Raw genomic sequence first — 14,980 nt, 5'->3', positions numbered from 1 at the left:
TTATTGGCAGTCCAGACCCTGCAGTAACACCAGTCGTGGAAAGCCTCAAGCGTACCAGCAGACACCATGTGCTCCTTGTCCAGGCCACCCGGATGCAGAAAAAGTTGCAGGAGAGGCAGGCAGCCACAGCAACCACCCCCATGGGTCATGTATATCCTGGACCTGTGGATGGTCACCTTGGCCACGCCCAGGAGCAGACCCACGAGGCGGTCCTCCGACTTGCCTACCCCCCCCCCCCCACTTCACCGGGTGGCCAAAGATCAAGAGCGTGAGAATTAAGTGCAGCCAGAAGTTGAGGAGCAGCCCCTTCAAATAATGGAAGAGGGGCTGCAACCCCTCACGCTAAACATATACATGGAAAACTGATCCAGGCCGCAAAAAGTACAGGCAGCCTGGGAGTCTGTAAAGTGGCTCAAAAGCCTATTTGTTGAGACTGCTCAGTGCAACACTCTCCACCCCAGATCCTCAATGGTGCAGGGGAGGACTCCCGCACAGAGAGCCCTCCATTGGGGACCTCCACTTCCACCGGAGGGCATGATGGCACATCCGGAGGGGAGACAAGGGGTGAGGTGTGCAGGAGCAGCCTGTACAAGGAATCCCTCCGTGCAGAGTGAAATGGCACAGAGAGAATTTCCGAGAGACTGCTCAAGTTGTGAGGCACAGGCTCCCGAGGGAGGATTTGGGGCCTGCATCAATGAGAAATTTCGTCCGAACAGGGGTCAGCTCGGACAGGATCGTTCCACGTGCTTAAACCGCCTCAATACATCTAGGAGTCAGGACAGAGCTCGACTTTTCGCTCCTGTATGGATTTGGTCGCACACCGGATGTAGCGCTACTCCTGTTGCTCCTCAGCGTGTTTACTTAACAACGATTAGATTTTGTGGCCTTCAAATAACACAGCTCATTTTGAACAGAATAACACATTGTACATTACATAGTATAACACAACTATCCTTATAAATCAGCACATCATTTGATTTATCTAAGCTGTACTATAGAAATACCCTAGTTGTATTGCACAAAAAAGACAATCATCATTTCCTACCCGTTTCTACTGACCTGATAACCAAGCTCTCCCAAACGGAGAGGATTTTCAAGCAGCTGCTAATCTCCAGACAAACTTCGATAAACAACAGCAATTAGCCTCTAATTGACTATTTAGAATACTTCCCCACGGATGTGACCTTACACAGGACAGGGCAGGTTAAACATATCTTAATAGCAAAACAACATATCTGCGTTTCGGACTACCTGTGAGTAATGCTGCAACCCACCACTAGACAGTAAGATGCTCAAGGGTTTGGCAAACAACCAGAAACATGGCAGCATAGGTGGTAGTGTTGCCAACTCTGGCTGGACATATTCCTGGAAGTTTAATCACATGACCTGCCTCCTTCAACTGCCCCACTCAGTCAATCAACCTTTTCCCCTATCTCCAATATTATTAGAATTAATAAAATGAAAGTGTTCAAAGAAATTGATTTTTTTTAAATGCCCCTCAGATTTTTCTCCTGGGTTTCCCATAGCAGAGAGAATTTTCAATTCCTGGAGACTGCAGCACAATCCTGGAGGGTTGGAAATCCTAATAGGTTATTTGTTTTTGCAAAACTTGATACAAGCACTGAACATGCCCTACTGTAATAAAAGAAAAAAAATACACCATTTTATTTTGTCAGCCTTTTCTAAACCTCCCTGTTAGTATTTAACCAGATTTTTTTGGGTATTGTTGGCACAAACTGCCAATATAACTTGTGAAAATGAGTACTGTTCTGCATCACATGACAGGTGAAGTGTGTTACCATGTTGTAGTGTAAACCAAGAATACATGCTCACCTGACGGGAAGCGGGTATTTATTGTATTTAAACAGAGACAGAACACAATATATTACTTTCTAAAAGCATTTTTTCCAGTTCTCGGAAGCAACAATGTCTAAAGACGGTCGTGTTTGAATTGTGCAATAGGAAAATAAACATTGAATGAAACTGGGAAAACTCACCACAAAGATTGGAAGCTGTTCTCCTGGGTGCTTTGGGACGGTTTCCTCTTGGCTGACAGTTAGATGAAGCTGGTGAAAGAGCTTGGAATGAAAATGTACTTCCTCCAAGTTGCAGAAAACCATCAAACAAGCGGGACAAGCAAAGCGCCTGCTCCAAGGGCGCCCATCAGGCTCCTCCATTATTGAAGTGCTTGCTCAGACTTCCCCGCGAAGTAAAGCGGCGTTCACAACACAATAAAACTCACTTCAATGCGAAGCTAATGCCACAAGTCAGGGACTGGTGAGATAAAGTTGGAATCATCTCACGGACTGTGGGCTTTTCACGGAGTTTGACCAGCTCTTTGTGGGGTTTTCTGGAGTCCCGGACAATAACCGAGGAACAGTCCTGCGGTAATCGCCACAAACTCCGGGCAAACAGGAAACAAAAAAGGAAAGGGGGGAGGGGGCTTTGGCTTTCGATTCGGGATTCAATGCAGGGGTTTTCTCTCTCTCCCTCTCTCTCTTTCAATTTTCTCATCAAATGCAAACGGATTGCGTTGTTTGTTGGGCGGCAGGTGCACCGAGGGGTAAAAGTTAACAATTTGCCGATGGTGGAGATGCTGAGTTGGAAACACATTGAAGCTTCTTTCGGTCCTCCAGACTGCAGCTGCGAAACAAACCTGCCCCGGCTGCTATTGTGTGGATTTTAGGTTTCCATTAATCCCGGTGCACCGGACACACTTGATAGATCAGTAAGAGTGAAAAGCCCATTGAAATGCTCTCTGATAATTTACTCTCCTCGTGTTGAAGTAATGAAAGAGGAAATTAACAACAAAATTATGAGTCGCTTTAGATGACTAATAGATCTACGAACTGTCAATCATCATGGACCCCAGTTTGTGAATTTAACAGGTTTTATAAGAAAATACACGAAATGTGCCGGTCCTGCAGAATTGCATTCTCATTGTCAGTGACATAACTTATGTCACAGTGATCAAGAACTCGTAAAAATGGCATTATTATGACCATAATATGTGTTCAAATATTCCAGCACCTCCATCATTTTCAAGTTCCAAATTTCCTACTGCATTGACTTCCAGGCCGACTTTCCTCACTTTCAAATCACAGCACGGTCTCGCCCTTCATCTTAACCATCTCATCCAGCCTGGACCTTCTGCTGCTCTGACTCCAGAGACGTGTCCTCCGCTTCATCAACAAAACTGATCCTTATATATTACACGCTTGCTTTCTGGGCGTTTTTCCCCGAAAACATTCTTTAAAAAAAAACGGACTTTGACTATGCCTTCAGTTCTCCTCCGGCCCATGAAGCACTTGCAGCTTTCTGTGTAAGGGAAGTTACAGAAATGCAAATTCTTCTTACAATTTGTACATATGCGGGTACATAGTGTACCCTGAAAGTGACTTTAATCCTATAATCAAATCTAATGGTTTGTATCATTGTATCATAAGTGTGAGTTGCATCTACTTTCATCCTTGCAGTTCATATCACGTAAACACTGATTCGAAGACAGTCATATACTTACAAGCATTGGGCTGTATTTTAAGACAACTTTCTACAGCCCAACCTCAACCTATTAACAGTGCACTAAAAGTTTATCTGAAAATCAGAGGGACTTGAATGTGGGGGGAGGGGAAGAATATTTGTTGAAATTTCAGTTATGACACGAGGTCAATAACCACTTTCAAATTAGTCATAAGAAACATTGTTTGAAGTCATAGCCAGGATGTAACAATTACCCTTAAAATCCTTTTTGTATCAAACTCAGGGAAAGAAACAAAGTAAAACACCAAAACAGAACATAACAAGAAATGCAATTTATGAATTGGTGAAGCTGTGTGAGCTACTCTCGATTGATTGCTGTAAAATTTATCAATGAGATGTGGAAGATATCAAAAGTGTGATTGAATTCATTCTAAATAAAGTGCACAAAAAAAAAGCACCGACTAACTTTAGAGAACCTAAGAAAGGGAAAAAACAAACGTAAGTCAAAGAGAAATGCATAAACCACATTTAATGTTAACTGTGTTGTTGTAAAATAGCCTCAGGTTGAACAGTTTTATAACAGTAACAAAAAGCATTGGAATCGATGGGGCATGTTGCAATATAAATAGCAATCTCATTTTGCTACCTTCCTGGCATTCTTTATTTGCCCAGGAGGAAAGCTGACTTCTTCAAGAAAGATGAGATGAAGACATTTCAAGAGGTTATGGTACATTTCAAAGCAACAAGTGTGTATAACAAAGCTGACAGGAATCTGAGCAAGCAACTTGACAAAGGAACAACAACAGAAGCAGATGTGTGCTCAGTGCACCCCAGAACAAACATGGGGAAATCAAGTTTACCCATTTATTGCAAAGCTTTACTTCATGCTAATTTTCTAATGAATATCATAAAACATAATAATATAAAATACCATTCATGCCTGGTAAGTAACTGCAAGTAAGAATTATTTCACATATGTACAGAAAATTTTAAATTGCTTGAGGCCATCTAATAGCCAGCAAAAACAATGGAAAGTCAGTGCCTAAATTTGCCACCTTTGTTCTGAGTGAACTCCAAACCACAACTTGGATTTGTGTAGTGCCTTTAAAATCATAAAATATCTCAAGGTGCTTCACATATGAGAGCAGACCAAACAATAACAGAAAAAAGTCAGAAGAGTTGCTCGAAAGCATGGTCAAAAATATAGGTTTTGAGTAGGGCTTTCAAAGGCAAGTAGGGAAGAAGAAAGATGAAAGGGTTTTTGAAAAGAGTTCCAGGGGGTAGGAATTAGAAAACAGCAGCTCTGCAAACACTGCAGTAGTAATTGCTTTAGCTACCATCGTGGATTTGATCCACTAAAAAATGTCAACAGGTGAGGCAACTGAGTCCAACTATATTATCAGAAAATAGGAAAGACATTGTGCTTGAATTTGGAATATAGGAATCACAAGTACAAAAAACTCATGAAGTCAGTCTGATCATTGCAAGACAAAGGACAGTTGGAAAGCCTCCTAGAAGTATTTGATGAGGCATTTAAGCTATGACTGAAATGTAGAAAATATGAAGTCTAGAAATTCTTCACTGTTCTGGCTGGACACCAAAGAATATAGCCTTGAAATTACCCTTCGTAATATTATCTTATAAACACTTGCCCTTTTTATCGCAAACTTCTTTGGCCACCATTTTAATGGAAGTGTTAGCCCAATTAAAATAAATGGGTTAATACCTCCTTTAAATTAATAGACAGAGGAATTTGATAAGTAGAAGTTACGCAATCAAACAATAACAGTGTAATTTTCAGGCGTATGCATTTTACAGTCACATCCTTCAGGATGTTTTCATTAGGTTGGAGATGTGATAGGAAAAGTTCAATATTCAATACATAATCAGGAAAAAAGCATTAAGTTAGACTCATGACTTCGTCAAGTCTCTCAGCAGTGAAGGTGAGGGAGGGGTATGTTGATGAAATTTTCCTCTGGAGCGAGAGCAGGAAGCGGCATCGATACACTCATCCATGTACAGGATAAAGAGGTGAGGGAGGGGACCTGAATAGGACTGGACCAAAGAATGCTCCATGTTTCCCATAAAAAGGCAGGCATAGCTAGGACCCACACGGATTCTCAGTTATTTGGAGGAAATGGGTGGAGTCAAAGGAGAAATTGTTCAATGTAAGAACAAGTTCAGCCAGGCAGAGGAGGAGGGTGGTGGTGGATGGGGACTGGTTGCGCCTCCGTTCAAGGAAGAAGTGGAGGGCCCACAGGCCATCCTGGTGGGAGATAGAGGTGTAGAGGGACTGGACGCCCATGGTGGAAAGGAGATGGTTAGGGCCGGGAAACTGGAAACTTAAAATGACGGAGGGCGTCTGAAGAGTCGCGGATGTAAGTCGGAAGAGACTGGACATAGGGAGAAAAAATAGCCCACCAGCCTCCACATTCAATGGATTTCTGCCACCACCAAACTCATCTTCTCCCCTTTCCTTTCAGCATTCCGAAGGGACCGTTCCCTCCGCAACACCCTGGTCCATTCTTCCATCACCCCCAACACCCACTCTCCTTCCCACGGCATCTTCCCGTATAAGCGCAGGAGATGCAACACCTGCCCCTTCACCTCCTCCCTTCCCTTCGTCCAGGGCCCCAAACACTCCTTTGCTGAACACCTCCGTTCAGTCCGCAAGCGTGACTCTGAGCTTCTGGTCGCTTGCCATTTAATTCCACTTCCCACTCCCACTCTGACCTCGGCCTCCTACGCTATTCCACCACCTTTGCCTTGCACCATCATCCTTTCTATCAGTCCTGCCCTCCACCCGAGCACAGACCTTTCCTTTTGTTCTTTCCTCTTCTCCCAGTCTCCATTTCCCTGACTCTGTACTTGCTTAAAAACTGTTAAATCTTTACTTCTTCCAGTTTTGATGAAAGACCATCGACCTGAAATGTTAACTCTGTTTCTCTCTAAAGATGCTGCCTACCTGCTGAGTATTTCCAGCATTTTCTGTTTTTATTTCAAATTTCCAGCATCCGCATTGTGGTTTTATTTTAGACATTAGCAATAACTGTTTTGATCAGACTTCTGAAAGCAAACAAAATAAGTTAGCATCTTGCAGTGGAACATTGGCATGAATGGCAGGAGCAAGTATCTGGTTGGATATTGGAAGCAAGCTGCATCACAAAATAGTGTTTCAAGCCTGGCAGTGCAACCTATTAGGATCATAATGGAAGCATCTTTGTTATGTGCTTATATCATTAAGTGGAAGAGAAAGAACAGGATGTTGCTTGCCCCAAAGGCATTATGGGGAAAATTAGAAATAAACTGTGGAAAAATTATATCAATACATATCTATATCACACAGCTGCAAAAGAATGCCCTATATATTTAGGTGCTGTAAAATATTTTTCCAATTTGCTTCTTGTTTTTGTTCCTCATATTTATGCTGGGGCATGGCTCCATGGACACCAACGATAGAGTCATAGAGAGTCATAGAGTCATACAGCACGGATAGAGGCCCTTCGGCCCATCGTGTCCGCGCCGGGGACATAGCGAAAAGCTGAGGCACTAGTACAGATCCCTGAAGGACACCACATAGCGAAAAGCTGAGGCACTAGTACAGATCCCTGAAGGACACCACGAGTCACCTCTTGCTAATTTGAGTACACACCCATTGTTTCTATTCTCTGTCTCCGATCTCCTAAACAATTCCCTACCCGCATCAATAGGTTGCCTCCAATTCCATGTGCTCTCATTTTTGTTAACAGTTTCTTATGTGGAACCTTATTGAATACCTTTTGGAAATCAGAGAATAGAATCATAGAAAGGTTACAGCACTGAAGGAGGCCATTTGGCCCATCGAGTCCCTGCCCGCTCTATGAAAGAGCAATCCAGCTAGTCCCACTCCCCCGCCCTATCCCCGTAGCCCTGAAAATGTTTTCCTTTCAAGTACTCACCCAGTCCCCTTTTGAAGGCCATGATTGAATCTGCCTCCACCACCCCCTTGGGCAGTGCATTCCAGATCCTAACCACTCGCTGTGTCAAAAAGTTTTTCCTCATGTCACCTTTGCTTCTTTTGCCAATCACCTTAAATCTATGTCCTCTGGTTCTTGACCCTTCCACCAATGGGAACAGTTTCTCTCTATCTGGACCCTTCATGATTTTGTCTCCTGACAACCTTCTCTGTTCCAAGGAGAACAATCCCAGCTTCTCCAGTCTATCCACATAACTAAAGCACCTCATCCCTGGAATGATTCTAGTAAATCTTTTCTGCACCCTTTCTCAGGCCTTCACATCTTTCCTAAAGTGCGGTGCCCAGAACTGGACACAATACTCCAATTGTGGCCTAACCAGTGTTTTATAAAGGTTCATCATGACTTCCATACTTTTGTACTCTATGCCTCTATTTATAAAGCCCAGGATCCCGTATCCTTTTTTGACCGCTTTCTCAACCTGCCCTGCCACTTTCAATGATTTGTGCACATTTCCCCCCAAATCTATCTGTTCCTGTACCTCTTTTAGAGTTGTGCCCTCTAGTTTATATTGCCTCTCCTCGTTCTTCCTACCGAAATGTATCACTTCACATTTTTCTGCGTAAAATTTCATCTGCCACGTGTCCACCAATGCCATGAGCCTGTCTATGTCCGACTGAAGTCTATCATTATCCTCCTCACTGTTTACTATCCTTCCAAGTTTTGTGTCATCTGCAAATTTTGAATTGTGCCCTGTACCCCAAGTCCAAGTCATTAATATATATCAAGAAAAGCAGTGGTCCCAGCACCGATCCTTGGGGAGCACCACTGTACACCTACTTCCAGTCCGAAAAACAACCGTTCACCACTACTTTGTTTCCTGTCGCTTAGCCAATTCTGTATCCATGTTGCTACTGCCTCCTTTATTCCATGGGCCGCAATCTTGATGATAAGCCTACCATGCGGCACTTTATGAAACGCCTTTTGAAATTCCATATACACCACATCAGGAGAACTTTCAGGAGAACAGCGTCCACAACACTACACAACCCTGCCACGGTAACCTCTGCAAGACATGCCAGATCATCGACACAGATACCACCATCACACGAGAGGACACCACCCACCAGGTGCATGGTTCATACTCCTGTGACTCGGCCAACGTTGTCCACCTCATACGTTGCAGGAAAGGATGCCCCAGAGCATGGTACATTGGCGAGACCATGCAGACGCTGCGACAACGGATGAACTGACACCACGCAACAATCGCCAGACAGGAGGGTTCCCTCCCAGTCGGGGAACACTTCAGCAGTCAAGGACATTCAGCCACCGACCTTCGGGTAAGCATACTCCAAGGCGGCCTTCAAGACACACGACAACGCAAAATCGTCGAGCAGAAATTGATAGCCAAGTTCCGCACCCATGAGGACGGCCTCAACCGGGATCTTGGGTTCATGTCATGCTACACGTAACCCCACCAGCGAACAAATGTTATCTGTTTTTAATATAACGGGTCATTTGCTGTCTTTCTCTTCCTTTCGGATGTTTCTATGTTTCTGCCTCTCTCTGTTTTTTTTTTGGGTGTTTGTACATTCGGTGGCATTGTAGGTAACACCTCTCTGTCTGCGCACAGTGATTGCCTTGGCAACGGGCAGTTGGAAAGACTATCTGTAATCACCAGGTATTGTTCTGCAAAGGGTTCGAGGATTTCATTTCCACAACATTCACCTGAGGAAGGAGGAAGCCTCCGAAAGCTTGTGAATTTCAAATAAAATTGTTGGACTATAACTTGGTGTTGTAAAATTGTTTACAATTGTCAACCCCAGTCCATCACTGACATCTCCACATCATGACCACATCAACTGCATTGCCCTCATCTACCCTCTCTGTTACCTCATCAAAAAACTCTCTAAGGTTAGTTAAACACAATTTGCCTTCAACAAATCCGTGCTTGCTTTCCCTAATCAATCCACATTCATCCAAGTGACTGTTAATTCTGTCCTGGATTATAATTTCTAAAAGTTTCCCCACCACTGAGGTTAAACTGACTGGCCGATAGTTGCTGGGTTTATCCTTACATCCTTTTTTGAACAAGGGTGTAACATTTGCAATTCTCCAGTCCTCTGGCACCACCCCCGTATCTATGGATGTTTGGAAGATTATGGCCAGTACCTCCGCAATTTCCACCCTTACTTCCCTCAGCAACCCAGAATGCATCCCATCTGGACCGGGTGACTTATCTACTTTAAGTACAGCTGGTACCTCTTCTTTCTCAATTTTTAGCCATCCAGTATCTCAACTATATCTTCCTTTACTGAGACTCTGGCAGCAACTTCTTCCTTGGTAAAGACAGATGCAAAGTACTCATTTAGTACCTCAGCCATCCCCTCTGCCTCCATGAGCAGATCTCCTTTATGGTCACGAATCGGCCCCACCTCTCCTCTTACTACCCATTTACTGTTTACATGCCTGTAGAAGACTTTTGGATTTCCTTTTAAGTCAGCCACCAGTCTATTCTCATACTCTCTCTTTGTCCCTCTTATTTCCTTTTTCACTTCCCCCTCTGAACTTTCTGTAGTCTGCCTGGTTCTCACTTATGTTATCAACCTGACATCTATCATACGCCCCTTCTTTCCATTTCATCTTACACTCTATCTCTTTTGTCATCCAGGGAGCTCTGGCTTTAGTTGCCCTACTTTTCTGCCTCATGGGAATGTGCCGAGACTGTACCGAACCATCTCCTTAAAGGCCGCCCACTGTTCAATTACAGTTTTGCCTGCCAATCTTGGATTCCAATTTAACCAGGCCAGATTTGTTCTCATCCCATTGAAATTGTCCCTCCTCCAATTGAATATTTTTACGTTAAAGTAGTCCGTTGTCCTTTTCCATTGCTATTCTAAACCTTTTGATACGATGATCATTGCTCCCTAAATGCTCCCCCACTGACATTTGCTCCACTTGGCCCACCTCATTACCAAGAACCAAGTCTGGCAATGCCTCCTTCCTCGTTGGGCCAGAAACATACTGGTTAAGAAAGTTCTCCTGAACACATTTCGAAAATTCCTCCCCCTCTGTTCCCCTTATATTATTATTGTTATCCCAGTCCCCAGTTATCACTACTCTATAGCTTTTGCACCTTTCTGTAATTTCCCTGCAAATTTGCTCCTCTATATCCTTCCCATTAGTTGTTGGCCTATAGAATACACCCAGTAGTGTCATAGCACCTCTTTTATTTCTTAACTCTAACCAAATAGATTCTGTCCTTGACCCCTCCAGGACATCCTCTCTCTCCAGTACTACAATATTCTCTTTAATCCATTGCTCCATCCTGGTGCCCATCCCCCTGCCAAATCCATACAAATAACATCCATAGACATTCCCTTATCAACCATGTTATTTACCTCCTCAAAAAATTCAGCTAGGTCCATTGGACACTGACTTACCCTTTGCAAATCCAAGCTGGCTCTCTCTGATCAGTTCCTATTTGTCCAAGTGCTCAGTCATGCTGTCCCTAATTTGCTTTCATAGATGACGGTGTGATAAATGAAAGATATATTATTGCTGGAGAAATCAAGAAATTACAATATAATTTTATTTTTTCCTCACAGTTGTGACCTTGTATCATAAGCAAAAAACATGAGCACACAGTATAGAAGTTACTTTTACTCCCACTGAATATCAGTGTGACTGCAGATGCTCAATAAGCCTCAAATACTGTCTAAATTTACTGGTATAAAGATGATCGTATGTTTATTTCCTAAATGGATGAGCCCATATTCAGACTGAAACATAATACAAAACAAAGCATTTTGAATATTTTACAATCTATTATATACAAATTGTTTTACATGCTCCATTATCGACAGAATGGGCAAAACATTACAACCACCAAATTTTACAATACATTGTGATCGTCCCTTAGTCAAATTTTAGTGTGAATTTCTACTTTCATTTACTTATATAATGTCTATATTTATTTATTGTGTATCCAATGGTCTTTATAGAATCATTTAACTTAATTTACTTATACATTAAAATCACTTTTTTTAAATAAACTTAACGCTACGTAAACAATGTAAACATTGAAAGATCAAAAATGTTTAAAACTGGTATAACAATTCTAATTATGTGGTGCTAGTGGCATATTGAATACTGTCTAATACTAGTGTGGAATGCATTTGGATTTCCAATAAAACGAAACGCGAGCAGATCTCCTATGGCGTTGCTTGCATTATGTTCGAGGATATGCTGCTTTATCCCATGCATTGTTAAGGCCACTGTGAAGCACCTTGGGATGTTTTACTATGTTAAAGGTGTTAGATAAAGGCAAGTTGTTGTTGATGTGCATTGATTGACAAAATTAAACAACATTTTTATTACACAGTATTGTGGTATTTTTGGGTGGAAAGTGTATATCTTTATTATTATATATGTTAATTTTTAGTTAACTTTTTTTCCAAAGTCCAGGATACAGAGGGCAACAGTTGAAAAGAAGAGCAGGAATGCAGAGTTAGAAGATAAATTGCAGTTGTGTAGGTCGCAGTACTGGAGTGTTGGCACCACTGTAGAGGGGGAGAGATATTGCTAGACATGGAGGACTCGTAAGGGGATCCTGGGTAAGGGGGATACGAGTTTTATTGAGGGTGGGTCAGCTGTGGGGAAAGATATGGGTGATTTTCATGGAACGAGGAAATCGAAGTTGTGATACGTGGCAGGAAGTGTGGATGCTTGGGGTGAGAGGGAGCAAGGAGTGGCAATGGGAGGAAAGGGAAAAGTGCTTAGATGGGGGTGGGTGGTGGGGAGGGGTAGAAGTAAAGTACGGGTGCCCTGGGCAGAGCAGTATAAGGTGGCAGGTGAGAGCAGAAAGATGAGGAAGGCACAGGCATTCAGCAAGAACGAGTGTGGGCGGGAGAGCAGGGAAGGGAGATTTATTCTCTCCCTTCAATTTGAAAGAAGTGTTACAGGTAGTGAGTGTGACTCTTACTGGAAGCATGTCCCACATACAAGACTTGTATTATAGGTAGATGTGGTAGATAGTATGTTCCTAAATTTTAAAAAAATGCATGGGGTAGTTGAACAAGAAAGGAAATCCAGATGTGCATTTTTGAATTTAGGTTTTGTATTTTGGTTTGCATCAGCGAATGCTTTAATTTTTTGAGGACTAGAACAGCATCTCCATCTGAGAATTAGTTTTAAGTTATCTCAAAGAATAAAATTGCCTTATACATGTCCACACATTTCTCTAATATGCTTCATATTCCTCATTAAATGTGAAAAAAAATCAGTTTTCCAGGTGTAGAAAAAAAGCCAAGGAGGCACATGTTTGAAAGTGGAAGTTTTAAAGAAATCAAATTGGATAATGAATCCAATATAGATGAAGAGTCTTTCCATTTTACCAAGAACCAGTTACCAGCATTGTTTTATGGATCCTGGAAGATCTGGCACATCCACGCTTTCATTCTGTTCACCGTTACCCTCTGAAGATAAGATTGAACTTTCAAGTTTTTCTGGTACTTTAACAGGTTTGATTTCACTCCCCACCTGTTTCTCTGGCATTTCCTCCTGTTGCGTTTTGTCTGGAGAGTGTTGCCTGGAGCTTAATTGTACAACTGGGCTTCCAAGGCACTGGGTTGAAGGATCAAATGGAGCTTGCTGAGAAATCTTAAATGTTTCAACTGCTAGTTCTTTGGGGTTATCAAGGATCTGAATCACTGTGGTGTGGGAGCGTTTAAGCTGTTTACGGTTCTTACCAAACGTGCTGGCGGAGGAGCAGCGCTGCTGACCAGTCACCCTGCTCTCAAGCATCCGTGTCTGTGCTGCCTGCTTCTCTGGACATTTAATTCCACACAATACATGAGGCAGTGTGTCTCCTAGTTTTGCAAGATTATAATGTTCAGCATTCAAAGCGTCCACTGACTGTGGAGAATCATTGTGGGTGGAAATACTGTAAGACTGTGAAATGGAGTTGCAAAAAGTTTCAGGTGGATCTGAAGTTCTACAAGACACTATCTTGAGAACATGGTCATTAGGGAATGAAAAGTCATTCTGTGGAGTGCAAGAATCAGTCTTAACACTTTTTGGGGAGTGGCTGGACTTGTGACCTCTTTGAGCGCTCTCGGATGTTCCATCCATATTTTCTTGGCAGATCTGAAGTTGATAGAGGGTCTCTAACTCGAGCTTGGACCTAAAATGAGAAGGACAATGACAAGCAGTAAATAAATGCAACGGCTACAGAAAAAGATACGAAAAAAATTGGCTCCAAAATTCAACCGATGTCCTCCAACACTGGCTCCACTGGAGTTTGCAAGGTTAGTGGCAGTGCACCTCATATGCATAGGGCCAATGGGCAAATTACCACTCAATGGACTTCTGGCCAGCTTCCCGTGGCAAGAGGGGGTGGGTTACCCAGGCTTCCACTCCGACTCCAGCCACGGCTCCAAACAGGCCCCAAGCAAAGAGGCTTATCCAGGACTACTTTGTTCATATCTTCCTCTTCAGGGGCCCAGACTGTGTGTCAAGCCAGGATCCAACTTGTGGGGCCCACACATAACCTTGAAGAGGCTGGTATGCCTTACTTCTCCCAGTGATCTAATTGTAACACTGAGTCCCAGCTGAGGCTCAATAACAGAAACTCCCAACTTGGGGAGGAACCTGTTGCCTTCTGTATGACTTAGTATTACACTGAGCAGAGCTTGTATCCAAAATGGCATTGGGTGATCTACCCCAGTATGAGTTACCACCTCATATCAATGGAGGTAAAAGGAGGAAACTGAAGGAGAATATGCAAAGAAGAAAGAGAAGGGATGTTTGCCTGAGGTTATTTTACCAGTTTAGAGAGCATTTTGGCCGATATTTTACCTTGGATATGGGAAAATGTCCAGAATATTCCATAATATGGAATGAAATTTGGTGAAGCATAGGCTAATCAGAGATAGTCAGCATGGATTTGTAAAGGGCAAATGCTGCTTTACTAATTAAATTACATTTTTTGAGAACATCAGTGTGAAAATAAAGCGAATGTGGTGGATGTTGAATTTTCAGATATATTTGATGATGTGTTGCAGAAGAGAATGAAACATCATATTGAAGTAACCAAGGATAGAGGGATGGCTGAAGAACTGAAAGCAAGCAGTAGGGATAAATGGATGTTTTTCAGTTGGTAGACATGGAAACTATAGATTTTGAGCATTTATATGTTTACAAGAATTTTCTTTTTTTTTTTAAATGCTGATTTTAATACCTACATAGAGAGCCTGAAGTTGGGTCTCCCTTTCTGCAAGGTCACTTTAGTGATACCAATGGCAGGAAGACATTTGTGTTTCCCAGCAGCTCCATAGTGGTGGGGTGGAGGGGGCAGCGAGGGAGGGCTCAACTTCAGAACAATCCGAGATCCACCTCAGAGCTGCGGAATCCTGAAAACCATGGTACTGGCTGAGGCCATCGATTTCTTTCTTTGAATAAAAAGTACTCTCCAAAACTTTAACAAAAAGCTGCTTTCTGGTCGTTTATGAAGTCAGGAAGTCCTGAATGGGCGTATCTCAGAACGT

At 42.7% G+C, this 14,980-nt stretch overlaps 2 protein-coding genes across 6 annotated transcripts in view; both read right to left on the bottom strand.

Moving 5' to 3' along the window:
• The window catches only part of LOC137341956 (tensin-3-like), a 385,280-nt gene extending 382,905 nt beyond the window's left edge, over positions 1–2,375 (bottom strand). For 2 of the 4 annotated variants that reach the window (XM_068005503.1, XM_068005521.1), the window contains exon 1: positions 1,998–2,372. In XM_068005503.1, coding sequence (XP_067861604.1) covers positions 1,998–2,177 — 180 coding nt within the window. In that variant the 5' untranslated portion in view covers positions 2,178–2,372. Of the gene's footprint in view, positions 1–1,997 lie in introns of all 4 variants that reach the window. The other 2 variants (XM_068005512.1, XM_068005544.1) reach the window with 2 other exon arrangements.
• Positions 2,376–11,003: 8,628 nt separating this feature from the next.
• The window catches only part of LOC137341938 (polycystin-1-like protein 1), a 288,830-nt gene continuing 284,853 nt past the window's right edge, over positions 11,004–14,980 (bottom strand). For both annotated transcript variants that reach the window (XM_068005458.1, XM_068005466.1), the window contains exon 67: positions 11,004–13,617. In XM_068005458.1, coding sequence (XP_067861559.1) covers positions 12,840–13,617 — 778 coding nt within the window. In that variant the 3' untranslated portion in view covers positions 11,004–12,839. The remainder of the gene's footprint in view (positions 13,618–14,980) is intronic.

This window comes from Heptranchias perlo, chromosome 2, assembly GCF_035084215.1.
Source record: "Heptranchias perlo isolate sHepPer1 chromosome 2, sHepPer1.hap1, whole genome shotgun sequence".
Lineage (NCBI taxonomy): Eukaryota > Metazoa > Chordata > Chondrichthyes > Hexanchiformes > Hexanchidae > Heptranchias > Heptranchias perlo.
Note: the sequence above shows the minus strand (reverse complement) of the source record. Positions and strands in the feature narration are given on the sequence as shown.